This window comes from Sylvia atricapilla, chromosome 2 (assembly GCF_009819655.1).
Source record: "Sylvia atricapilla isolate bSylAtr1 chromosome 2, bSylAtr1.pri, whole genome shotgun sequence".
NCBI lineage: Eukaryota > Metazoa > Chordata > Aves > Passeriformes > Sylviidae > Sylvia > Sylvia atricapilla.
The window spans coordinates 15,850,636-15,878,625 of record NC_089141.1 but is presented as its reverse complement, the minus strand read 5'-3'; the positions used below and the strand labels follow the sequence as shown (position 1 = coordinate 15,878,625).

At 38.2% G+C, this 27,990-nt stretch overlaps 1 protein-coding gene across 1 annotated transcript in view; it reads left to right on the top strand.

Moving 5' to 3' along the window:
• LOC136375398 (roundabout homolog 1-like) overlaps window positions 1-27,990 on the top strand; it is a 296,044-nt gene that overhangs the window by 161,879 nt on the left and 106,175 nt on the right. Inside the window, 1 exon segment of the mRNA XM_066340911.1 lies at window positions 20,763-20,920. Coding sequence (XP_066197008.1) covers window positions 20,763-20,920 — 158 coding nt within the window.

The window sequence follows — 27,990 nt, the reverse complement described above, 5'->3', positions numbered from 1 at the left end:
TTGCTGTTTTCAGCCATGGGGATTAGTAAATGCAGCACTAACAATGGGTGCAGGCAAATATTTTGTTTTTATTCTGTCTGTGCTAAGATTGCTTGTCTTATATCCATGCACTCAAGTGAAAAAGCCTGGCTCCAGTGTAACTATCCTACTTTGAAATCCCCTTCAGGAACTTTAATTTAAGAAGTATCCCAGTTGTGCGTTCTTACAGGTTGCAAACACTGAACATTTGTTTTTCACACGTTGATGCTTTCTTAATACTTTCTGTTCCTTAAAACCTAATCTTTTCCTGTACCATCAACAGAAGAATGCAATCTTTCCTTAGAAAAATCTGTTAAAAATTCCTGTTTTATTTGTTTATGTGTGTGCAAATGTGTATAAAACAGTGGCTTTTAAATAGAATTCATTATGAATCAGGAATTCCTTCTTTTCTTTCTTTTTGTTTGGTCAACTGAAAAAGAACATCTGTACCATCATCCTCACCACAATTTTCCACCCTGGCAATGATTCACATGAGGAAAGATCATGTGCTGTTTTAGAGAGCAGGATATAATTGTGCAGGGTTTCTGTTGATCTGGGTAATTTAGTGGAAAAACTCTGATTAGACTAATCTTGCCAAAAGGTAGTAAGGGGCACATTAAATGGCTTACCTGTAATTCAGATTTCTTTTAAGCTAGGTACAAACTGATGTTTTCGTGTACCTAAAAAGACATCAGAAGAATATGTATTATTCATAGGACTGCTTCCTAATGGCAGCTAAAACTTTTTAAAAGCATAATGCATTTGCATTAAGGAAAATATGTCCAATATTTCTTAAATGTCAAATATATTTAAATATATAAAAATTAGTGGAATTCGTGCTTCATTTGGCAATATATTTAAAAAATGGATTCAGCATTGTGAGTTATTTTGAAAATGCATTATCCAGTTAGTAACTAAATAAAATATTTATCTGACATGCTGACATAAAGATGCAAAATCATTGTAGTATAATTCTTTTTATGGAGGTCTTAAAGTGAGGTCAAATTTCCATTCATTTCTAGCCACTGTCCAAGGTTACTAGAAGGTCACCCCTTCAGAATAAATAGAGTAGTAGTTACACCAGAAGACAATGAAAGCTGCTTTTTTTTTTTTTTTTTCCCGTTTAAGTGCTTATTCTTCGTGCAACTGCAAAGAATTACAGCAATTGTTGAATTGTATTATTTTGCACATTGCAAGCTGGAGTAAAGAATCCAATCCAAGTATTATTACAATCATTTGTGAGTATTATTGCTTGGTAGGGCCTGATCTATCCTTTTAGGTGCTCTGCCGTTTGTTTTCCAAGAACTTTGTGGAAAACATGTCTGAATCATCAGTAGTGAATCCTGTTTGTGAATATGGAGATGCTTCTGCCATCAAAAGCTCAGAATCCACTCTCACAAGTCTTGTAGTTCGCTGTGATGTATGTGGCATTCAGCTGTTATCAAGTGATTGGGGGAATGGACCCGTCCTGACTTTGGTGAAAGTTTTAAGGGCAAGGATTTGAAGGCTCTGAAAAGGGTTGGAAGCTTAGGCAGGTGCAGAAATCAAGCACAGGTTCAATCAGGAGCAATAACTGCACAGCCAGAGAAGTACAAAGGAAAGACTTTGCACACAGGTCTCTTCTGCCTCTTTGCTGGTGCACTCCTGCAGGGGATTAAAACAAATCTGATGTTTGGGGGCCGTTCATTTGTCCCTTGGAATTTGTGCTTCCCCACAAATCCTCTTTTCACGTAAGTCAAATGAAAGTGCTTCCCCCAAACAGTGAAGGTGGAGACGAGGAAGGGCTCAAGTGGACACCATTGTTTCTTAGCTCACCCTCAAGTTGCCCTGTCCATTTGTCTGTCTTTCCATCAGCCTTTTTGCCTGCTGAATGCTGGCTGTGCTCAGAAACCAGCTTACCCAGTAATGTTATTTTGAATGAGAAGTTTTCTTATTTTTGGACCATGTGAGTCTTTCCCCAGTGCGTTACACAGTCAGTCATGTTGTACTACAGAACCTCGGACTGCCTTAAGGTTTTAGCATTTTTCTGTTCCTTCTGTGGTCTCTATTGCAAAAAAGGACTACAAACCACAAGGCAGTCAAAGAGTAGTGCACCATTGCTACTTATTTAAATTCATATTTGAAAATGCTACTGACATCACCCAATCCATAATTTAATTTAGGAATCATGTCTGTTGATGATTCTGGCTTTGTGTTGGGTGTTTTTGTCGTCTTTCTTCTCCAGTACCACCACTGTCTGTGGTATTAAAATGCTTAGGGACCTCATTTTCCAAGGTGCTCCTCAGCCAGAGTTTCAATAGTTCACTGATTATTAATAGGTCTGAAAACGAAGCTTCTTGTGTGCGTTTTGTTGAGCACTAACCTCCTATAAAAGATACAATGAAGTCTTCTCCAATTAGTCTTGCAGAACTGCCCAGGAAGTGGATTTTGCTGAATTAGTGAACTGTTCAAAATCCAGTATAAGTTCTATAAGCTAAAAAATTCATTGAGGCCTTGTTGAGTAATTTTATTCCTGCTATTGTAGAGAACAGTAGTAAATCTTTTTTTTTCCCACTCTCTAGGAAAGCTTTTATTTTATATTTTGTGATTGCGGCACCACTGTTTCCATTGCACTCTTTCTAATGACATTTAGGTCTTTTCCCTGACTGCCATAATTTAATTTATTGCTAGTATGTATACATGCATGAATAGTTCAGATTTCATTTCCTAGATAGTAATTTGCACTTCTGGCATTTAATTTCATTTGCTGTTGGGCTGTATGTTTTATAGTTTCTGACTGGCTTTTCCCTCAACAAAATGCTGCCAGCATGAAATAATTGGTATGGGAAAAGACTGCACACACGGATTATGTATAAAGGGACTTAATTGATTAGCTTTGCAGAAGATCCAAGCTTAGCTTGGTGTACATTTGCCCCAGTTTAGTCAATGATATGAAATTTTTAAGGATGGCTCAGCACATCACAATAATGCCTTCTCTTCTCTCATGGGGGTGGATGCTCAGTTTTCCTGAGTAGAAACCCACTAGGCTGCACTTTGTGATTCTTGAAATATGGGATGAAATTGCAAAATTTTCAGAATTTTGCCTTTGGATTGCGTTTGGTGGTTTTGTGGTTTTTTTTTTTTTCCAAAGGTGTTTTTCCGGTCCTCTGCCTTGTTACAAGACAGTAAAATGCCAGATTGAATTAGGGCTGCTTTAGGGTTGCATAACAGTATTGCTTTAATTTCTCAATATAGTCTTTTTTTATTTGTATTTGATACTATAAAAATCAATATTCATTTTGCATTCTATGAAGAATTTTGATGACAACCTAATATAAGATAGTGGTAGTTTGTCCATAATAGAGTAGAGGAAATTAAAAAGTGTCTTGTGTGACTCATAAAAATTATCAGGTCACTTCCAAAAAAAAGGCTTCATAAAATTACCCAAAGGAGAAGTTCTGCTGAACGTTTCTCCAGAAGCTTTTTAAATCAAAGAAATATTTCTTCAGTTTAGATTTGTCAAGCAATTCACACAGTACTATATTTTTTCCCTTTGTGCTTTGGCCCAACACTTGAGAAGAGAATTATGAATGTAAATGAATACAAATCAATAGGAACACTGTTTTATGATTTCTCTGGGAATTTCTGTACAATTTGAGAGCAACTTGCTACAAGTTGAGCAGATGATTAAGGTTAACCTTGATCTTTAGCCAGCTAGGTTGGCTTACATTCTATCAGCAAGGGAATTAAATTTACTCGGACACATTTTAATTGGCATTTATGCAACGTGTACTCGCAGATGCTGAATTCATTGAGAAATACTGAGTGCCATCTGTTTAACTCTATTTCCTCTCTATTAAAGTATAATAAAATAAGGCCAGGTCCTTCTGGCTTGCTAATATATTTATCTTTCAGAATACAATATTTTAATTACCGCATCAATAATGTGTTATTCTGTGCTAGATATTAATTTCTGTGTATAATTAAAACTAGCCTTTTTTTTTCTGTGCTCTTTTTCATAGCTGTTTCTGCTGAAACTTTTATGTGTGACATTAAATATCTTTAAAAATTACTGGGTGATTGTTTCAGTGCTTGCTGAGTGTAGGTGCTACTAACAGAATCACATGGAAAAATAATTGAAGTAACCAAGTAACATCCAGCTCATTTCTGAAGAATTTGGCTGCCTTTAAAAACATGACAGATTATTCTTGACTGACCAGGTTGCCTAAAATAAACATGTATAAATCCTAGATGCATTTTATTTAGTGATAACACATACTCCACTTTTATTTGGGAATGTGAGAAACAAAAGGTGTTTGGATAGAGTATGTGGACAGTGTGGGAATACATATATATGTGTGTGTGTTTAAAAAGTATTCATGTACTATTTTCCAACCTCATATGGTAAATGTAACAACAAAATAAATACCATATGATGTTTTTCATAAATGGACAAAGCTGTTTTCAATCCCTGGTACCTCATGCAGGGCTGGATCCTCTTACTGCATTCTAGGCTCTGTGGTAAATTTGGGCTCAACTGCTTCATTCTGACTCAGGTCCCTGGTGTAAAATCACAGGTGACACAAAGCAGTGCTGAATGTAGGTCATGTAATTGCACCCCTCCCCTCTTTGGTAAGGAAGTAATAAAAATGGCAGCTCCTATTCTGTAAAATATATGATTGTTATTTAAGATTTTTCAGGGGTTTTTTCTGTTGTGTTTTGCTTTTGGTTGGCTTTTGAATTGGTTTGGGTTTTTACTTTCAAGACCTTTTCCCTGCTTTTGGCATTTAGAGGGAGAACTGACTGATCTCTCTCTGACTGAAGAAAACTTTTGAGCATATCTAAACTTAGGATTGCTCCAGAAACACTGGGACATGCTTAAGCACTTTTCTAACTTAAGTTTCAGTATTTCTGTTTTATTTTTGCATTAATTGAACTCATGGAATATGCAGATTTTTCATGATGACATATAGAAGGTTGCTGTTCTTTTAAATTAGACAGATTTGTCTCTAAATTAGTTACCTTTCCTTTGCATTCTTTGAGTAGAAGTTTTTTAATGCACTAAGAGTTTTCTAAACTGTTTAGGTCATACTTCTACTTGTGCACATGCCACTCTTTTTAAGCATCGTTGTTTCCTGTATGAGAAATGTTTTTTTGGTGGTTTTTTTAATGCTGAAATATTCATCTTAGTTCCTGTGTTGGATTTTCATGTTTTTCTACTTTACCTGAAATCAGCTTTTGAATTAATTCAGATCTGTGTTACAGGAAAATGTAAAACTTGCAGAGGGTGAGAAGATTAGAACATAAAATACAGAGTACAGCAAGTTAATAAGATGAAAGAACTGTGGTAATATCTAACCATGAAATCACATACTCTCTCTCTTTCTCTTGTTTTTTTCACTATATCTCCTCTCCTCCCAAGGCTTTCTTTGCAGGGTAAACTGGCTGCTATTTGAATGTAATTTTTCAGATTATACAGATAATCTGTGACATTTTCCTGTTGTACTCGTGCAAGATACTTGCCTTTGATAGTGTGTTTGTGGTGCTGTCTTCATGTAAAGCCTGTTACAACAGTGCCTCAGCTTTCATCATTTCTCTGTGGTGGGTTATATTGAAATAATAGTAATTCCCTTGCACACTACGCAATTAGCCTTGCTAGATGACAGTGGATCCACAGATTCAGTTTCAAAGGAAAGGTTAAGACACCATAAGTATCTTTTTCCTTTGAAGTATGCTGTGGAGACTTCATCTGGGGATGAAAGGGTGCTGACTTCTAGGCTAGTGGGGGCTTAAAGGAAGAATGCTCATCTCAAATATGGGCAAGTGAGATTGTTTCCATCTCTCTGCCAACAGTGCCCTATAAAACAATGATGCTTCAAAGAGATGAAGAGTTAATCAGCTTGATGTTGATGGATATAGCAGGTTCACTGTCCAGTCAGACTGTAGGGAAAGAAAAAAACCCCAATCCCTTCTGGGAAAAAAAGTAGTATAAAATATACATGCATGTAATAGGATTTTCTTGATATTTATTTCTTGTTACCAGCAGTGCAAAGCTACGACTATTCCCACTTGAAAAGTATCTTTTTAATTATCCATCTGTTTTTCCCTTACCTCTCATTATTCTATCTGGATTGGTGGTTCTGTGTGCTTCAAATGGTATGTAGATTAATTTCAGTTCTGGAAGTCTTAAATTATTTATACTACTTGGGAATAATGTGCATTCCCATTGTTTACAGCTCTGGTGTTTCTGATTATGTAGCATCAGTCTTGTATTGCTGAGAGTGTCCTCAGTTGATTAACTCTCTAGATAGTTTGATAATGGCCCATATCCAAATGATGTATGTACAAATCCCAGTTGTTTCCATGAACCTTGGCAGAGTTTACTGAGGTATTTGTTACGGGGGTTTTTAAGAGGAATCTGTATAGAGTTACCCCCTTCCTCTTTAAATTGTTTTCCTCTGAGAGATTAGATAGTGTTGTCTGTCATACAGTTTTACATGTTAAAATAACAAAGACTATTATGCGTACAGATACAGTGATAAGAGAAGTTTGACACAATAATGGGAATAAATCCTAGTGACACTTCTTACTTCTGATAGCCATTGTAGCTTTTATAAATTCTTTGTAACTCCCTTTATTTCCCCTGCTTACTTTTTCACTCTGAAGGGTTCCCATTTTAGGCCAGGTCCATCAATTCAGTGGAATTGTGGTTATATAACACTATTTCTGAGGCTTTAGCAAGGACACAACAGATATTCTTCTTCCCCAAAAAAAGTCCAAGATATACACACAGGTTTTAACAAGGAGCAGTAGTGCACAAATATTGTGGATTTGGCACTACATAATACTCTTTAAGTATTTCAGTTCTGAGACAAATATCTCATTGCTGTAAAGAGAAATATAGCAAAGACCTATATGCACCTTACAGTTTGCATAAACACTAGGAGTGTCTACTATTTAAAAGCATTTTCTGCCTGAAGTAACTGTAGTGCCTCAGTCTGAAAGTTCAGGAAAGCTTTTGAGTAATGACTTCTTGTGGTAATCTACTGAAAGAAGGTGCCAGTCAATTGCATTCAAGTACACAAACAGCAGCAAAGCATTTTTTTCAGCAAAGACAGTACCTCTTTTTGCTTTAGATTCTCATATATAAATGGTGACTTTGAAGGTTCTTATTTGCTGGTTTGTGTTTTCTTGTTTCGTCTCAAGGCTTACATTGCCTGTTTAGTCCTCTTGCTCCTGGTGGTTTTGTAATCACTACCCAAAGTCTAAGCATTAGATACACTGTTATGTGAACTTAAAACTTACCTGACATTTTTGAGGTTGTTACAATGGATATTATTAAGGAATTTTTATGATATCAAGTGTTAGTTCTGCTGTATTTTTGCTATATTTGCAGAAAGGAATTTCAAAATAGTGCAACCCAGAAGAGGTGTATTTATAGAAAGAAACACTTTTCCTGAAAAGAAATGTCCACACTTTGCACGTTTCAGGAAGACTCCAGTTGGGTCTGTTGGAACCTGGTGTTTATCTTCTGGTCTGGTTTCATCCATCACCCATTTACTAGAAAGTCCTGTAACAACAAAAAATATACTGTCTTATTGTATATCAAAAATACAAGTGTAAGGATTTTGGCAATCCAGATACTTTTGGGGGGTTGCTTCCCCTCCCCCCACCCTTCCTTATATCAGTTGTTTCTGAGTGAACTATTAGAATATGCCAGTAGTTTTATTTTGCAAGTTCAGTGGCTTCTAAGTATGCTTAATTAATAGCAATGAATTTACTTTTTTAAAACTGTCCTGAAAAGATATGGCATTCATATTTCGGCATCTACTGATAGTCTAGACCAAATCTCATAATGTTTTCAAGCTTACTTTTTGTGCCTAAACATACAGAAAAGAACCACGCCACTGAACTGACTTGAAAATTGATTCAGAGTTCATGGAGAAACGAAAGGATCCTGGTCTCACACAATATCACATTTGCTTTTTCTCTCTATAACAAATTCTGAATGAAAATCTAAGAAATTAACCTGGAAGGACTGCTCAGCACGGGTAGGAATTGAATTGAGAGCTGGTAGGTTGTTGTAGAGGGTACCACAGTTCAGGTTTGTAAGGGCAAGGGAAATTTAGTGTAGGTACTTCTGCTAAGGCTACTCATGCTCATATGGAATCAAGAAAAAGTGTGGTCTGGTTGAGTTTTGTTCAGACTTAAATTTTACTGTGTGTAGGTAAAAACACCAAAAGCAAGGGGAGAAAAGATAACTGTCAGATTACTAAAATTTCATGTTACCTCTGTAGTTTCCTGGGAAGTTTTTGGGGATTTCCATTGTACTGCAGTTTCTCCCAGGCTGTGAAAGAAAGGGAAATGCAGTATTTTCACCACAAATATTCGCCACCTTGATACTTTTGCCTTCCACAGCTGTTTCCATTGTGTTGGTTTTGCTTTGCCTTGGATGCATTTATAAGTTCCCATTTTAAAGAGTCTAAGCCACCTGGCAGCGATCCATTTTCCTTTTGCTGTGGTGGTGAGTGCTGGTGTGTTGTCCTGTGTGCCACAAAACCCCTGACAGCCCACTGTGCCTCAGAGCATCCCAAAGTTGGACACTGGTGGATGCCAACATCTCTGCCTGTAGCTGTTATTAAAGATGCTATCTTTAGCTGCAACACTGAAGTTATGCAACTTAATGTTCCCTGTGTATTAAAGTATTAATGAGAGCACGGGGTAGAAAACAATGATTGTGACCCGATATAAAAGGAAGCATTTAATCAAAATTAAAATCTTCAGTAATGAAATCTGCCTGGCTTTATGTGCGTTCGTGTTCACACAGAGCATCGCCCTCTGTTTCCTTTTGTTAATTCTGAATCAGACTTCTGGCTGCTGCCTTGCCACATGGGGGGATCCACAACTCCCTGCACTCCTTCCTGCCAGCAGTACAGCAGACTCTGCTAGCAGGCAGTGTTTCTCTGATTTTTCCTCAGTAGCACTTATTGCACATTAAACACTAACATATTGATCAATTGGCACTTTGCCTATGAATATCTCATAGGGACTGAAGCCAGCATGAGAGTCCAAATGCAGAAGTACTTTTTTGTATGATTTTACTGTCTTTTGCCGTTTACGATAGTATATAAATCTCCAAGAGCTGCAATTCTGAGTTCCAGCTTGGTGAATTTGGTGTGTCTGTTTGCTTTCAAAACCATTTTTCATTGTTTTAGCTATTAACTTTGCTACTTTCTGTAGTGCTCTTCACAGAATTTTACAATATTTGAAGCCTTCAGATGGTTTCCTAAATTATGAGACGTCACTGTAAATCATAAAGACGTCTGTCTTGAGATTTTTCAAATTCTAAACAGTAAAATAATTGAGTGTGTAATATTTTGCTGTGCCTTTGTGTAGTGGGAAAGCAGAATGATTCATTTCTTAGGATATGCCTGAAATAGAACAAATGTTTGCCTGTACCATTTGGGATCTAACTGAAAGCAGTTAATTGAATTAGATGAAGACTATATTTCTCTATGACCTCTGTGTGAGCCTGTCTGCCATTCTCCCCTGAGGTGATTCCTTGCATTGTTTTCTAAAACCAGCAAAATTAATTTGGAAAGAATTTGGCATAAATGTAATTTTGAAATGGTTTATCCATTTCTACCACAGCACTCTCTTGTCAAATTACGTCTTGAATGTTTTAGGATTTTAGAAAACAAGACAGCATTATCACAAGGATGATACATTCACACACTGGGGAATGCAGGGTACAACTGATGAAACATCTACTATCTAACTGAGGTATGTCCTGCTGTATAGCAGTCTGGAGAGCTCCACAAAAACAGTGGAGCTCTGTGGTCTGTGGTAGATTCTGCCAAGACAATAAAACATTATACAATCAGAGAACAATAGAACAGAATAAAAGTGTATGTAATAGTTCAGCAACATTTCTGAGCTGTGTGGCCTTTGCTGTAGTGTGTGGTGCCAACAAATGCTGTTCTTAGCTCTGCTGTTATTTAGAATGAGCCACTCAGCCATATGAAGTGCCTGCATCTTGCCCCCTCTGACTGATGTTTTAGGCTTGACCTCATGTGTAATGGGGGAATATAATTTTCCGGAATATTAAAGAAACGACTTAGCTGTTTGAGTGGGATAATGATACTGTATATTCTCTGATATTAAAATGTCATTTTTTTTCAACCACTTTAAGAGCATAATGGGGATTTTTTTCATGGAAATAGTGTCCTTTCAAAAAATGTTGATGGTAGTGGTACAGTTATAACACCCTAGAATTTGCATGCCAAGCAGAAGGATGGGGCTAAAATTGTTCTGTGGAGGCAGCACCTTTAGCAGAACACTAACATAGGGCATATGCAGATTTAGAACTACTGCAGAAAAATTCTTATCAAGGGCATGGAAATATTTATTTCTTTGTACATGTCTCCTCTGATAAGTTTTTGACTCCTTCAGAGTGAAAGAATGGTTATAAGCAAACATACAAGTACGGCCAACATTTAAGTCTTTCCTGTACTACAGGAAAAGTGCTGTCAGCTCCACTGGCAAGACTCTGGAGCAGTTGCTTCTCTTTTACCAGCACAGGTTACAATTAATGAGGTTCCTTCAGATCTGGCCTACTGAGGGAGCTTCCAGCTTAGGAGCTATGGGAAGAGTAAGTTCTTCACAACACAGGCCAGAGTAGCTTGCTATTTGAGAGAAACACCTTTTAAATAATTTGCAATCTAGCTTCATTTGCCATCCTAACTTTAATCTTACCCATTGGAAATGGGCTAAATGTTTGCTTCTGTCCTTGCTACCTGTATTTCTGTATCCTGAGTTAGATGACAGAGGTGTTTCTGGGTTGGTTCTTGTGTTCTTCCTTGAAAAAGAACTCTTCTGCTCGTGAAATAAGTGTGGTGAGTAGTTAAGAAAAATACTGGAGTTCTGGTGAAACGTCTTCTCACCTTCTCTCTTTCCTTGTTTGGTCCTTATAGCTCTTCTTTGATTTCAGTTCTCTTTATGATGTACTTTGATGGCCAAGACATGCAGCCTCTTAATCTGGTTCTCTTTCTTCATTATAATCTGATCTGAAGGAAGGCAGCCAGCAGCTCCTTGCAAACTAAACATCAGAATCTTAGTTTGGAGTGTAGAGAGAAAAATCTTTATTTACAGAATGCGGCAAAATCCCTGGATATAAAGATGGTACACCCTTCTTTGCCTTATGAAAAGTAGTTTGTGATGTCTGAAGGATGCTGAAGGCTGAGCTGTGCCTAGAACCCCTTGGTGTGTGTCCATAAGTTTGGAAATATGGCGTGTTATTTCATGCTAAAAATATTGCCTGTAAATCATCATTATTCAAATAACCCAGAAATGAAATGTAAAATGTACTACTACTACTTCTGCTACTACTACTACCAGAAAATACTTGAAAATATGTAATATTTATGACAAGTGAAAGGAAATAATCTCCGCAGTATGTAGAAATTAATCCCTTCTTCCAGGAGGTAAATTCTTAGTTACACTTAGTAGATGCCTTGTCCTGGAGCATAATATGTGGAAGACATTGAAAGGGATTGCTCTTCCTACACAGTCAGTCAAATTAATAATTAGGTCTCTTCTCCTTATCTATTTTCAATTTTCAATCAACCTAAGGGATACTCTCAGAGCTGCGTGCCTGAGGCATCACAGATCCTTCAGGATTTAATTAGGTTTCCCAGTGCTGCAGCATGCTCTCTGAGGCCTGTCAGTTACCCTTTCTCACAGGAGTTAAAATTACTCTTTATATGACTTATCAGGTTTGGTCATTTAATTGATTCTCAATTCATCATCTAATCCATTTACAATTTCCTTTCCACACATGGAGATACTGTTATAGGCTGACAGCTATGCTACCCAGTAAGTTTCCAGGCAGTACTTAAAGCCCAAATCTTAAATGAACAAAGTAAATTCAGGCACTCTGAGTGGTCTCCATTATTTTTTGCAGTGGTTTTCAGTAACTTTCAGTCAATGATTTTGACAGAAGTGGTTTGTTTTTTTTTTGTTTGTTTTTTGTTTTGTTTTTTTTTTTCTGATTCTGCTTCTTAAGCATGCCTTTCTTTCTATTAACAATCATGAGTTTCCTAATGATCTTAATGACAGTAATGAATGGCAATAAATATATTTATTTTAAAGTCTTTCTATGCAGTCATAAGTTTAATGCCAAACGCCTAAATATTTAATTGCTTTTGCAATGTAACATATTGCTTGATTCAAGCATATGACATGTATTTGCCATCAGCACCTTTTAAATATCCAGTGATATTTAACAGTGATCCAGTGTGTGCAGAAGTCCTCGATTTCCTCCTGCTGCAATGGATTAGAAGCAGGCTGGTCTTTTATTTGCTGACATGTACTGCTGAGTGTCTTAGGGAATGATGCTTTTCCAGAGATGGTAATTATTAACCTTAACAGGTACAAAGATCCGAATTTGATGCTGCGGTATTGAATCATCAAATGGTTTAGGTTGGAAAACACCTTAAAGCTCATTAAATCCAACTGTTAACTTGGCACTGACAAGTTCACCACTAAACCATGTCCCCATTCCCACATGTGCATGTCTTTCAGATCTCTCCAGTCATGGTGACTGCACCACTGCCCTGAGAGCATATTCCAATGTCTGGGCACCATTTCAGTGAAGAATCGTTTTCCTAATACCCAATCTAAGCCTCCCTTGGTGGAACTGAGGCCATTTCCTCTTGTCCTGTCCCTTGTAGCCTGGGAGCAGAAGCCAGCTCCCACCTCCTGGCTTCACCCTCCTCTCAGGCAGCTGTAGAGACTGATCAGGTCTCCCCTTTCTCCAGGCTGAGCCCCCTCTGGTGCTCCTCATCAGACTTGTGCTCCAGACCCTTCCCCAGCTCCACTGCCCTCCTCTGGACACTCTCCAGCACCTCAGTGTCCTTCTTGCAGTGAGGGGCCCAAGACTGGACACAGGAGTCAAGGATTCATCCATGTACCAGGGACAAGCACTCCCTTGGTCCTACTGGTCACTCTATTCCTCAGTCAGGCCAGGTGCCATTGGCCTTCTTGGCCACCTGAGCACAACCTGGCTCATGTCTAGCACTGCCAGCCAGCACCTCCAGGCCCTTTTCCGATGGGCAGAGAAAAAACAATCAACCAAAACCATATTTTTTTAAAGAGAGAATCTTTAAAGGTTAAAGGTTCCAGTAATGGAGACAGTACATTGTGTTAGCATTTTAGAAGTGTGGTCTAATTTCCACTGCTGCTGTTTTACACATCTGTCACTTACATTTAACTCTGTTTGTCAGTGCTAAAACAAAGCCTTGTTTCTTCATTGCTTTGACTGTCCGTGCTCTCTGTTGGTGTCATCAGCTGGGTGGTACTAATAATGTTAATACCAAATTACATAGGCTGGTAACGTCAATGGAATGCTGCTTTCTGACACCTTTAATCTGTTAACCTTCTTACAGCAGAGTGCTGTGAGATTCAGTAAAATCTTTAGCAGATCTGCATGTCTGAGACGCAATTCCCCATTGCTGGAAAGTTTGCATTACTCTGCTGGGTAGTAGGAATGCAAGTTTCTGAATTAAAGCATTTTGTATATACCATTCACTCTTTAATTATTTCTTTAAGTAATTATTTTTCTTTCATTCAAGTTAAATGCTATTCTTCAGAACACTTAACTCTTCCAAATTTAAATTATTGTTAAAATTTCTATATGCTTGTTACAATGTCTACCAAAATCTTAAAAGTGGTGTCATTTCAAATTTAAAAATAATAAACTTTAGATCTAAAAATAAATCGTTAACAATATGAGAACAAGCATAATAATAAAAGGCAGTTATTAAATTGTCTCAATGTCTAAAAGAAAGGCCTTTTGAAGTCTTTTCTTGCATTCATTAACCCTTCAGTTTCTTCCATATTGGCATAATGGAGGAAGTTTATGAACCAGCTGTTTAAACTAAATTAGTTGATCTCAGTGGTAATAAAGTAGAAAAAACACAGTTGTTTTTCTGAGGAGTTTTAATGGTTGTTTCCTTTCACTGAAGGAGATTCTAAAACAGAAATATGGATAATGCAGTGATCTCAATTATGGAGACTCGGGTAAAGGTCTGAACTAACTCATACAAGTACATGTGACTACTGATTTTAAAGTGCTTTTGTTTCTTCAGACTTTGAGGTGGTAAGGCTTGCTAATGGGCAGAATTTAAAGCAGAGCAGGATGGCACCATGTGGAGAGATAATGTTGAGTGTGTTGTCATAAATGTGTATCTGAGGATTAAAAATAGATCTCTGGTGTGATGGTGCCAAGTGGTGGCCATTGCTTTTGAATCAGCCTCCTTGCAGTGAGCAGCCTCCTCTGTCTGGAAACCTGTCTGCTGTGAATTCTCAGACTGTGCAGTCACAGGGGCTGTGGTCGGAGCAGTGGACACATGTCCAGTGCTCATGTAGTTTTTGAGGCTCAGAGAAGGCTGAGGAAATATTAGAGAGGTGGATACTGAGCTGATGGGCATCTGCTTGCCTGTAGGAGGCTTTTAGTCTGACTGAGCAAGGGGTAACAAGAGGTGAGAGTGCTGCCAGGTAGGAAAGGTAAGAGAACTGGAAGTGATGGAAGTGAGGAGCCCTAGGCATGCTGGCTGTGACTTCCAGCCTCTTGGAGCCTTGTAGAAGTGTAGACATCTTTTGAAGCATTCCACACAGCACTACTGGACTCAGTCACTGCATGAAATTGTTGCCTGCATGGCATGAGTGGTCTTGTTAGATCATCACAACAGTAATTTCTGACTGTTTATAGCCCTACTCTTTCTGTTCCGTTTTAATTACTATTTATTTTAGTTAACACCAATGTTGACCTGGTTTTAACACCTTCAGAAAGGAAAAGAAAGCATTTTTTCAGGGAATAAGTTTTTCCTTTAACTTTTTATGACTTCATGGAGACTTTTAGGGAGGTCTCTTCAAAAAAATATTTCTCATTTGTAAATGATCAAGTTTTTGGTCAAACCAGGTAACAGTTTAATGAGGTTTAAAGTATAATAATGTAACACATGGGTTGACTTAAATTTGATAATGCATACCTTTGTTTGGGGTTTTTTTTCTTAATTAGGTGTTCTAACACTTTCCTGTTAGTGGCATGCATGTATTAAAAATTATTTCCTGACATCTGTATAAATTTCCTGCCAGCAAAGTCTTTAAACAAGGTACCATAATTCTGGCTGATGCTTAAGTTAGTTGTAATTAAAATTAAGCACCTGGTTTGAAGCACTGTTCCAACTGACAACCATCTTAAATTTGAATGCCAAAAATGTCTGGTGTGTCTCAGTAAATTTGAATTACAAGTTCAGTAGGTAGTGGGGAAAAGGGATCATTGCTGATCCTAAATTACAAGAAGAGTTCTGCTTTTGAATAACAGCTCAATCCTGACTAAGCAATAATTAGTTTCTCTTTGATTACAGCTTCATGGGATTAGAAAGTTTATATAACCTCCTGAATCCTGTTTTTGTTTTCCTTATCTTACAGGCTTTTAAAGCAAGCTCTCATTTTTGTTGTTTAGTTTGTTTTGACTTTATTAGTCAAATTAAGTATTGTGTGGAAACTTAGTTTGTAAATGCTGCTTTTTTGTTGGGGAGATACTTTTTATATATTTAAAAGAAATGAAAGTAAGAGAATTGGTGGATATTAAAAAAACCAACAACTTGAAATCTATTACAGCTTTTAAAAAAATTAGCCAAAAGGCAGGGCAGTGGGCCACTTGGGTAGTATTCAGCCTGTTTGATGTCAGGGTGCTTTTGTTTGCTACAGGAAACTCAGCTCATTAGCTGAGGTCTAGTTGTTTTTCAAAGAAATGTGATGATCATTTCTACTGTTTATTTCACTTTCTTTTTCCACCACTTTTGAGGCACATGCTACTATTCAAAGAAAGTTTCAAATTATTTTCATGCTGGAAGAGTGGAGCCTGTTGGGGTGTCTTCTGTTAAATAATTGTGCCATAGTTTGGCTCACCTGTATCTCTCTGTGAAGCAGACTTGTAAAATATTGTGTCTTGTGGGAGATGGTGCAAGAGAGTTAATGGGAAGCAAGTCTTTTTATAAGAATCAAAATGGATTAAAACCACCTTGGTCTGATTCAGAAACTTGCAGCACAAGCATCATCAGTTCCCTCCTTCTCTGCTCACTGGGTGACCATGTCTGTATGATCTTGGTTGATTAGAGATTCCAGATGTATTTTGGTGCACTGCTTTGAACTGATCTAGCATGAAGTGTCTGGACTAGAACAGACCTGTAATCAAAATTTTCAGGAAATTTTCCGATTTCCAGATCTTAAATGATACCACCTGTTAAGGCATGATATCCACGATGTCTGATGGTAATTAGTGTGTTCCTTACAAACTCATTCTTTTCAAGTATTGACTAGAACTTTCTAGTTGGTTTATTTTTATTTTGTGTTTTATATATCCCTTTCAAATCACACTTATTTAAAGATAAACTGCAAAGTAGTCTTTCTAAATTATCTGCAATTTATACAGGCAAAAAAATCCTGCCTGTCTTCCTCCCATTTGACCCAGTAGTGTCTCTCTACTCTTTTTCATAGTAGGCAACAAAGAACTTAGGAAGAAATCGCAGGGTGCTGCATTTTGGAAAGTACTGTTTTGGTGCCATCTCTGCTTATCAATAAAAATTTATGTTGCTTATCAATAAAAATGTATCCTCAAGTGGTTGCCAGTTCCCTTCTTCCCTGAGAAAGATTCTCTGAGGAAAGTAAAACTCTTCAGTGGACTGAAAAGTACAGGATCTGAAGTAGTTGTGTGAGCAGCTGGCTTGTTAAGTGGAGCTACAAAAGTTGCTTTTGAACCTGAATAGTTCAGCACCTTCACAAAGCAAGATCATGCAGTTGTCCCAGCTGTGATGTGATGATGGTTACAATCATCCTTCACTGGATTTCAGAAAATATTAGGTAAAATGCCTGAAAACCTTAAGCAAAGCCTGGCAGAAATGGGGAGGAGAGTGTTATATCTATGAAGATTCTACAAAATACAGACAAAAAAATCAAATGCCCTTTTAATATATCTTTCTTTTATTCAGCTGCATACATGTAGAAAGAGGTGAAATTTCACTGTCCAGTGATAAAAAGCATTTGCTCTAGTGGATTGCAAAGTATAGTTATAATGTAACTTTAAAAAGGAAATGTTTTCTCAATTTACAGTGAGCCTTGACTATGAAGAAGAGCAAAGAAAAAGGGTTTTTATTCCAGTAAGGGATGAAAATTTTAGATTTATAACTTCATGCAAGATTGCCAGGGCCTGAGGCAAACAAAACAGAGCATGTATCTACTTTACAGCTGCAAAAATAATTACGATGACTATCTGTGGAGTAATCTCTAATGGATTACATTTTGTTAGCATTTCATTAAGTGATTTTAGAGCCAAAATAATTCATAGTAAATGAGGAAAAAAATACTTGTTTTGAAGTATCTGTGGCCTGGACCTTTGATGTCCTCCTAAGCATTCTATTAAGAACTGGTTAATTTGTGAAAGGTCTTGTTTTGCAGGCAAGGTGCTATGCTTGTCAAGCTATTATAAGACTAAGGAGTGTAGAAATTGTAGAAGTAATTTGGTGTTATTATATAAGTACTGGACTTCTTTGTTGCTTCAAAGGTGCTAAAGCCATCTGAGGTGCTATCTGATAGTCCTTTCTCTTAGATTTATGAGGCTATTCAGACTTGAAAAGCACTTATGCTTTATTAAGATCGCTTAATTTAATTTCTTTTTAAACTTCAGGCTGCTTTTTTTGTGTGTGTGTCCCTTAAATTTATCCAAACGATACCATCTTCAGCAGTAATAAGAGGCCTCTTACTCATGGTCAAAAAAACACTCCCTTTTTGTGTTGCAATAGAACTGTGTCATAGCAAATGAACTCTTCTGCATTTTCATGTGCTGTTGGCACTGGGAACTGGATCTGTGGGAGGGAGGCGTTAGTAACTTAGGGCAACTTCTGTGTCTTCTTCTTTAATGTTCTTTAATTTGAAGAAGTGGGGAAAAAAAAAAAAAAAAAAAAAAAGTAGTAATACTATCAGTGGCTCCAAGCCAGATTAACTCTCTAAAGTATTAAATAGAAAAAAAATTCTTGGACTTCAGTAGAAGCAGTGTCCAGCTATCCATTTGCAGTACATGATTTATAGTGATCCATGTGTCTGGATGGCTTGAGGGTTTCTTGGGAACACAAGAAATTGTCTTTGGCTGTCAACACCAAATTCAGTATAAGTGGAACAAGGATATGTAATGTTTTCAATGTATGTGAGTAGTGTTGTAACACTTCTATAACCTAAAATTAATTTGAGGTGCAATTTTGGTGCACCAATATATAAGGGAATACAGTAAGGAAAATGTAAGGGAATGTGGGTTGAACTTAATAAAGTTTTGTTGAAAGCAGAAGGGAATTTAAAGGATTGGTCTTTTGACTTACCTTTCTGAATAACTAAAAATTACATCACTCCCCTTTTTAAAAACATGATGTTATAACTGAAAATATTTTCAATTTTTCCCAAGTTCATAGGAGGAAATTATCCATGATTCTTGCCTTTTAGAGAGAGAAATGCTTTGATCTTAGGTGGAGAACTCTCAGGGTTTTGTACACTAAGAAATAGGTAAACATTTTATTTGTTGTGTTGTTTTTTTTGGTTTTTTTTTTAATAAACTCTGCATACTAGGTCTGTTGAAAAGACCTAATCTGACCAAGAGAACATGGTCACTCAAAAGCATCTCATTGTTGTAGATTTGATGACCTCCAGGGGCTCCTTTAATCTAAATTATTCTATACCATCTTCTTTAAGTCCTATAATTCTGTTCTATCAGTTTGTATTGTTAATATGATAGAGACATTTTATCCTTGACTAGCCTCCTTCAGAGCATCAGTATATCCTGGTTTTCCAGGGCATCCAGAAATTTCAGTAGTTGAACTGAACTATTAGAAATGTGAGTGTTTCAGTGTAGAAGGGGATTAGTATATTCAAATGTTTGGTGAGATCTGTACTATATTTTAGTTTTTGTCACACACAGATATTCTTTATTTCTGAAATTTATGTCCTTTATCTAGAATAGTGGCAAATTATTCTTTTTTTATTGTTTTTGATTCCTGACTACACTTCTGTACCTGTGTGGAACTTTTTCCGTGTTGTGTGTTACATTATAATAAAAGCAGATGTGAGGAAGGTGCACATGCCTCTGTCCCAAAGCAGGTGACCACCAAGCCATCCCTCTGTGTAACGTCTATTTTAGAAGGTTTGAAGACCTTACAATGGTCTTGTAAGATGATTTTAGAAGGTCTTACCAGCAGAAAAGACGTTACAGAGAGGGATGGCTTGGTGGTAGCAATGTACCTGCCAATCTGTAAGAACAACCACATTCCTTAACAGCTGACAATAAATGCCACCTCCCCCTGAAGCAGCATTAACAGCCAAACCCCTGTTCAGTAGTGAATGTCCATGTATCTGGGGTCCATGGCTTGGAAGATATATATTTTGCTGCAGCTTCTTGGCATTATTTTATGTTGACGCAAGATTGTTGCAGGCAGCAAGAGTGACATACAGCTTTGTAAAAATCATGAGACTCCTTTGGGTGCAGTGTGCTTCTCCATTACCCTATCTTTTGTTCAGTGTGGATGGAGGAACAGCAGTGGAGAGGACTAAAATGTTATGTTTGTTATCATTTGAGTTATTTATTTTTAGATTAAACCTAATGCCACTTGCTTGCCAAGGCTTTGGAATGCCATTATTCTGTTAAGCCATGTCCCTGGATAGTGGTCTGTTGAGCACAGGATGATGTCTGTCCTTTCCTAGAAAGAAAAATAATCATGCAGCTATTGATAAAATCCATAGTGGATGACTAGAGGAAACTGGAGTTGCCTGGGCTTGGCCAATTGATGAGAAGGAACAAATTTTAGTAATGAAGCTACAATAAAAATGTTTCTTTGTGTGCCAAGGTGGTAAAATTGATTTCTGAATAGAGGATGTGGTCCTGGTTTAGGCTAAGTAATAACTACCACAGATCAGGAAAGATTTTAATATTTTTTCTTTAAAAAGACACAAGCCAAATTGCAAAGATGATTTTGGCTAAGGCTGGGCAAATGTTTAGTAATTTGTAATGTCATCAAAGAGCTGAGTAGGTTATTTAGCTCATTATTTTTTGCCCTAAAATCAGGGATGGGTACAGTCTGTACACCCAGTGGCCAACCTTTAACTGTAAACCTCTGAGTTACTGGCAGGCTGACCTTGTGTCTCAGGAAAAAAAGGACAGAAAGCAACCTCTGCAGTACTTCCCCCCCAGTCATGTTCTACCTGAGCAGAAAATACTGTGCCAGCTTCAACTGTGATGGGAATCACAGAATGCTTTGAGTTGGAAAGGACCTTAAAGATCATCTCATTCCATGGGCAGGGACACCTTCCACAGACCAGGTTGCTCAGAGCTCATCCATCCTGTCCTTGAACACTTCCAGGGATGGGCCATCCACAGCTCCTCTGGCCAGTCCATGCCAGGGCCTCACCTCCTGCACAGTAAAGAATTTCTTCCCTATTATCTGATCTAAACCTACCCTCTTTCAGTTCAAAGCCATTACCTCTGGTTCTCTTACAACATGCTCTTGTGAAAAATCCCTCTCCAGCTCTGTTGATTAACTGGTCTGTTTGCTGTTGTAAAATACAGTGACAACAAGCACAATTAAAGGCTGATACAAAACACTTTGTTGCACTATTAGTATATTATTGAGTAATTTTTTGCTTCATTGCGTTTATTCTTTCAGTTCTACGGGATGACTTCAGACAAAATCCATCAGATGTCATGGTAGCTGTGGGGGAACCTGCAGTGATGGAATGCCAGCCCCCAAGAGGTCACCCAGAACCCACTATATCATGGAAGAAAGATGGGACCCCTCTAGATGACAAAGATGAGAGAATTACAGTAAGTATAAAAAGTTTTTCCAAACAACACAGAACTCAGCTACTCTGAATTTTCTTGTCTCTTGAGCATGTGGGCATCTCTGGCTGCCCTTTCTAGGATGTGTCCTTTCCTTGCCTCACAGGCAAGGGCTAGTTTGCATTTAGCCTGGAATGTAACCTCTCATCTCCTAGTGCCTCATTGCAGGCTATGCATTTGTTTGTCAAGAGGCCTATGCAAAACCTATGTTCTTCCCTTCCTCAGAAGAATTAGAAGCTTGTGGAAATGAATTCATTATACTCATCACTGTCCTATAATTTTCTTACCTTTTATCCACCTATAAATTTGTGCAACCTGTAATATCCGCCTTTGGTTGGAAAGAGAAACTGCGAGTAATCTCAGTGACATCTTTCATAATTCTGTTGAAAATAACACACTCAGAAAAGTTTTGCGTTGCATTAGAAAGCATAAAAAAGGTTTGGGGATATAGACACATTTCTTTAGAGATATACTGGCTTATCGTGCCACCTTAAAGAAATCTGTTTTTTCATTAGAGGTGTTGTCATACTCATTTGTATCTGTAGCTTGCTGTGCATGTCCATTCAAGAGTATGGATAAAGCAGTTTCTCAAATCATAAAACTATCCTTTTGAAACAGTAGGCTGCTGAGCCTAAAGGCCTTTGAGAAATTGCAGTGAAAAATAGAGTTCAAAAATCATTTATTTGCTGCCAACATGATGGTAGGAGAAACATCCTTCCACATGAGAGAAACTGTAAAATCTGAAAGCCCATACTGTTCCGTTAGTACTGGCAAGATTTCTGGTGTAAAGCAGGGTTAGAGGCACATACCGTTTACATGCCTCAATCGCATACCAAAATGAGGGAAATGTTTAATGGAAGTACTCTTACACCCCAGCAACCTAAGTATAAAATTACCATTTTGGTTTGAGATTGAAATTGCCTTTTATTACATTTTTTTTTTTTACAAACAAGACAAAGCCCAGGTATTCTGCAGTCGTGGTGTATGCATACATTTAAATTTTTAAGTACCCTACCCAACCTACACTGATTGCTGGCTATTAACTCTATTCCTCCAATCATACTTACTAAGAACTTGCAATTTCCTTTTCAAATCTCCTTCCAACCATGACAAGTCAACTGACCTGAGATAAAGAGAAGATTCTAGTGCTACCTATGTTTTTCTTTTTTCTCCAGGAAGCTCTTTCTAAACTTGTATTTTTTTATTGCTGTAGTTTATTCTCTCGAAGGATTTTTAGGTGTTGCCTATTAAATATACTTTTTTTGTTATACATGAAAACTGTTCCAGCTGCCAGAACAAAGACATACCCACAACAAGAGTAGTTATCACTGATTGGCAGTGTCATCTGGATCATTAAAGCTTTTCTTTGGGTGAAATAAATCCCCTCAGTTTGGTTTTATTTTCTGGTGATTTTATCAAATGCTCGCCCACACAGTATTTTTTCACCATGTACGTTATCAATGTCACCTCCCAAAAACAAACAAATGAAAGTGAGCTTTGATGTAGGCATAGATACACACTGGCTTCAGGTACCAAAATGAGGTTTTTTTCCAGAGGTGTAAATTAACAGAGCTGCCACATCCCAGCTTAGCCCTGTCCATCCATGTCATATGTGCCTGGCATTGTCCTCAGCAGCACTGTGGATATCGTGGCACTTCCTCACACAGGCCAGAGACCCTGAAGCAACACTGTGATGCAGGTTTGCATCCTCTTACAGCTGGAGCAGGATCTTGCCAAGTGGATAAATGTGCATTCAGATGTACCTCTTTGCAGCTTTGTAGCCATCTGTATGGTCTTGCTAGTGGCTGGGAGGGGAGAGGGGATTGGGACAGGGAGTGGACAACTTGCTAAAGGGCAGATGGGAATGAAATGCTAATTGAGAAACCTGACTTAGAATAATTCCATTTCTGTTAATTTATCTCCTCAAAGACATTTCTATTTCAGTTTGGCAACAGGAATGAAATAAAATCTAGAAGGGTACAAAAGCTGAAATGAGGATGAAATTGATGGGATTTAAGTGACAGATTTCTCTTTTTTCTTTTTAATTAAGTGTCTATATTTAAAATGAGCACCTATCTTCATGTAGTGGCAAAATTTTGATTGACTCAGTGGCAGTAAATTTCCATAATACAAGTGTGACTTTCCTCTTTTTAAGCCATGAAATTAGCAGATCAGAAAATGTCAAACTTTATGTCTTGGTGTTCAATGCATATGTAATACCAGTGGGCATTTAATAGATTAAAATCTTTGGTGGCTCCACTTCTAAAGCATCTCCAGTTGTTTTCATTCTTATAGGTTTGTTGATCTTTGACTCATTACAATTTTAAGAGTTCTGTAAGTGTCAAAGGCTGGGTGAAGCATTTTCTTATGATGCTTTCCTTTCTGACAAGAGATTTAAAATATACATTAAAACTGTACTTTTTCTGAATAAGGAATGATGCTTGACATCTTTTTTGATTCATATCTATACTTTCTTCAAGAAGATGACATCTCCATGAAGAAACTTTTTTTTTAATATATGGAAGCATTTTTTCTCCTCTGTAATGACAGTGTCATCTGTGAGTCAGAAAAACTCGACTTTTCAGAATGAGTGCTAAGAGTGCCAGTGAGACAGAGCTGGAAGCACTGTTCCTGACCGAGAGTTTGAAGCAAAAGATACAGATAAATTGCAGATAAATAAGATCCAAGTTAAGGCATGACTTTCTCAGGAATGCAATAAAAAGAAAATATTATTTTGTCCTGGGTAGAGTTTAGGAAATCAATGTGTTTATGTAGGTGAGATAATAAAAATCAGTCTTTTCATATTTTTGGTCCATTTGTAGGGCAAGTAAATGTGCTTTGAAGAGAAAAAAATGCATAGGTCTTTCAGGTTATAAACTAGGGAATAGAACAAATAGGAAATGAAACTTAAGGATGAGGGCAGAGCTATCTATGAAGGGGTTTATAGAAGCAGACGTTTTATTTGAGCACAGCTCTCCCAGTTCTAGAGACTTGGTGTAGGCCTTTCAGTGGACAAATGTCTGTTGGGTGCACCTGATGGACAATCGTCACCAAAATATTTTTCTCTCTACTCTTGAGTCTGTTGTCTATTAACATTTTTGTCAGTGCATTGGGGCTCAGCATGATTTTCCTCATGTGTGTTCTGTACACCATGGTATGAAAGCAAATGCTTGATGTGACTAATCCCTCCCCAAATATTACAAATGAAATTAGCTTAATTTATTGATCTGGAAAACAGTTATCATGAGAACAGAGCAGAACTAGTGCAATTCCATGCTCATGTAATTCATTTTTCTCCTGGGATTACTGTGAAATCAGGAATCCCTCCTGATATATATATATATATATATATATATATATGTATATGTATATGTATATGTATATGTATATGTATATGTAGAGAGAGAGAGAGAGTTGAAAAGGAGTGCCTCAGCTCAATCCCATGAATAGCTCTAATTTCTCACTGCAAACAGCTTAAAGCTCCAGTGTATTTTTCCAGTTTCTTATATGATCCATGTGCACTAGGAGAGTCTGTGTACCACTCCTCTTGGGGCTGGGACTTGGCGGAGAAAGAAGGTGCAAGGTGTTGTCCGTGGGGGAGAGCGAAGGGAGCGCACCAGGGTGGGGAAGTTCCTGGTTCTGTTTCCAGCCGTTCTTGGCGCTTACACCTTTGGCGCTGGTGAAGTTCATACCCTCCCACTGCTTGGAGCAAGGATCTAGGCTAGGGCTCCAGGCTCCCAGGTATCCTCCCCAGCAGCAGCCCTGCTCCCTGCCCCATCAGTCTAGCCATCTCTTTTGCAAGGCAGCACAGCGTCATTAGGACGTAGCCACGTGTGTCACCTTGGTGCCAAAAGCTGTATGTTTGCATTCCCTCGGGCTGAGGAGGAAGTGCAATCAGTGTAGTTTCTGCTGACTGCTGTAATCACTGGGTTTGGTCTTTCCAAATGTATTTTGTCTGGATGCGGTTGGCAGAGTGTCAGTGGCTGCTAGTGCCATTAGCAGTGACTTGCTCAGGCACTCACAGTAATCACAGCATTACCCAATACTCGCTAGTAAGCCTGTTAATTCAGTGTGCCTCCATTCACTTCTCACCCATCTTCCTCCTGCACCCCAGAAACGTCCCACTGCTTTTCAAATGGTGTTCCCACTCCTTAACACACGAAATTTTCTCCTCATTTCCCAACCATTTCCTCCATCCCCCAATGTGTGCTCACATCCACCCAGCCTGTCTGGCTCATCACATGATTAGCGACATCTGCTTGTGAGGAGGTAACAATTTGGAAGCTCAGATAAGCAAACCCTCCTGCAGCGTGCTGTGAAGCCAAGGCATCTTCCCTGGGCTTTGCTGCTGCTGGGAATGGCTGGTGAGCTGTGATTTGTGATGGCTGTGGCAGTGCCTGCCTGTGTCAGGTTTGCTCAGAGCCTCCCTCCAGGAGCTGTGTTGCTGCTCTGTCTTCTTTGTGAATCCCAAATGTGACTGTCTCTATAAGATGCTGACATCAGTAATCTAACCAAGATGGTGGGGCCTTTGAGCATATCTCTAGGCAAAAACTGGCAATAATTACAAACTCTCAGGAGTGGAGAGCGTTCAAAGAAGATTTTTGTGGCTCTCCCATCTAGACAGGGCAACCTCCATGTGCTTTTGGATCTATCAATTTATCTTATGTTTTAGCAGCAATGCCTGCATAATTGACTAAGCCTCAGTGAAATCAGGATGCAGTCAGACTGCCTGTAATTATCAGTGCTTTCCCAGTGGGAGAAAGTGGACATATCTTGCATAAGTTCCAGACCAGGCTGATGTTTGAGCCAGGTTTGGAGGTCAGGATTTCACAGCTGAGTCTGTTTCTGCCCCATGACCACTAGTAGCCTCTGCTTCAGAAAGCTTCCTAATTGTTCATGTCAAGTCATGGTATAGGTGTTAGAAGAAAAAAGCTATGCATACTGAACATGAAATTTTAATAGGTAAAATCTTTTACATATACATGAAAAAGGATGCTGGTACCTAAGAAAGAAATCCTTTGTAATTGAATACAAAAAGCAAAGCCTTTGCATTGAAACTTCCATACAGCACTGTGATTGCAATTTCCCCCTCTTTCGTATTAACTCTTATCTCTCATTTATACTGAATCATCCTCATTTGATTTTTAAAAGAAAAAGCTTGAGAAGCCATTTATCTTTCCTTGTTCAAGTTTCTTAGGTTTAAAGATCAAAGTTACAAGATGAATAATGCATACAGGTTTTCATTCCTTTTTTGTGTGGCTGTCTTTTGACATCAACAGTTTTGAATGACTTACACTCTTATTTTAGATGAGCTTACAACTTAAATTTTCAATTCCCATCTCCTTTCCTGGCCCTTAAATAGTATATCACAAATGTGCAGCATTTATTGCATCTTACACAATGCTATTTTTGCATGAGTGAATCATGAAAACGTTTTTCAGAACGTGAAGACAAAGCCTTCTGATCTTCTGTTGTGACAGGAAAACATCCTTTAACGGTACCATCCACAGGAAGATGTTTCATGTGCTTGCCCCAGTTTTTTTGTTAATGAATTGTCACAGAGAGCTGCGTTCATTCTTCTTGGTGGAGACCAGTCATAGACTCGTTGTGCTTTGGCAAGTTTAAAACTACATAGGTGGATCCCAATGTGACCTTGAACATAAGAAAAACGAAAGGGGAAGAAATTGCTATGACTGTCAGTTAAAAAGGAAAAGAGAAAGTGTTGTTAGTATTGGAGAGAACAGTGGAAAGAGCAGAAATTAATTCCCTCTTTAGGAAAGGGTTTTTCTTTCTAAAGTTAAATTGAAGGGAAAAATTGCAATGGGGAAGTGAATCAAGAGAAAGAGAAAACACCTGATTGAATTTGTTGGGGTGTTTTGTGTGGAGTAACACTCTTAACCCATTACTACAGCAATGTTCCTGACAGAAACCATACTGTTGCAGTGGCATTCCAAATGAATTCAAGATGTTTATCCTTATTTCTTTCTTCTGCATTTCTCTTTGTTTTTTGGGGTTTTTTTTCTGGCCTCCTCTCTTTTTCGTTTATTTATTGATCATTAATCTCTTAACACTTTCATTTCCCCAAATTACATATTTTAGATACACAGCAAAAGAATGCCCACTCCTATAGAAGCTGTAATTCTAATGGCAATACTGTCTCTGCTGTGGAGAGCTGCATGAGAGATCATGGCCTGGGTGCACAGCACACAAAGCAGTGGGGGTGAGGGGAAGCCAGGGAGCAAGGACTTACAGTTCAGGGTTTTATTTCATTTTAATTGTTTTTCTTTTTTGGGGCAGATTAAAGGGCAAGCAGCAATTTCCTATAAGCCCCAAGAGGGTTAGAAAGAGAAGTGTATTTTTTCTTCTGATTCCCAATATGTGCTGCCTCCCAGCAATTTCCTTTCTTCCAAGTCCTTTTCCTTACTCCCTGGGAGCGCTGGCTTCCCGCTCTACCTCTCTTCATACTTCATCTGCTGATCCCTGCAATGGTGGCTTCCTCCGGGATCAAGAGTAGTTTTTTGTTAATGATTTATATTTCTTCTGCTCTTAATACTGTTTCCCCAGGTGACACAGCTGGACCTGCTGTGAGTTAATTTTGCACCCCATGAGGGGAAAAAAAAAACAACAAACCAGTGAAAAACAATTTGTTACCACACAGCTGTCCCAGAGGATTGTGAGAATTCCTCTAAATCCTGCTGTTACTTCTCCTTGTTTTTTCCAAAATGTTGCACTGTTGTTCTATGTTCACACTTAAAGCTCTGTTTCAGAGTCCCTGCTGAAATCTCTTTGCTCTCCAGATTCCACAAATCTTTCAGAACGTGTCTTCTGGATCACTTCTCCCTTCTTTTCCATGCCAAGTGCTTGTGCCGTCTCCTTCCTTATCACGAGGACACCTTTCCCATTTTTCCCCTCATTTCTGTCTGCATGCCTGCCTCTTCCCCTGCCGTGTCTAAACCACTCAGGTTTCCACATCTGCACAACCACTCTCTGTTAAGGCAAAGGTCTCTCAGGGTATCTTCTGCTACGCTGCTGCTTCCCATGTAATTCTTTAAAAA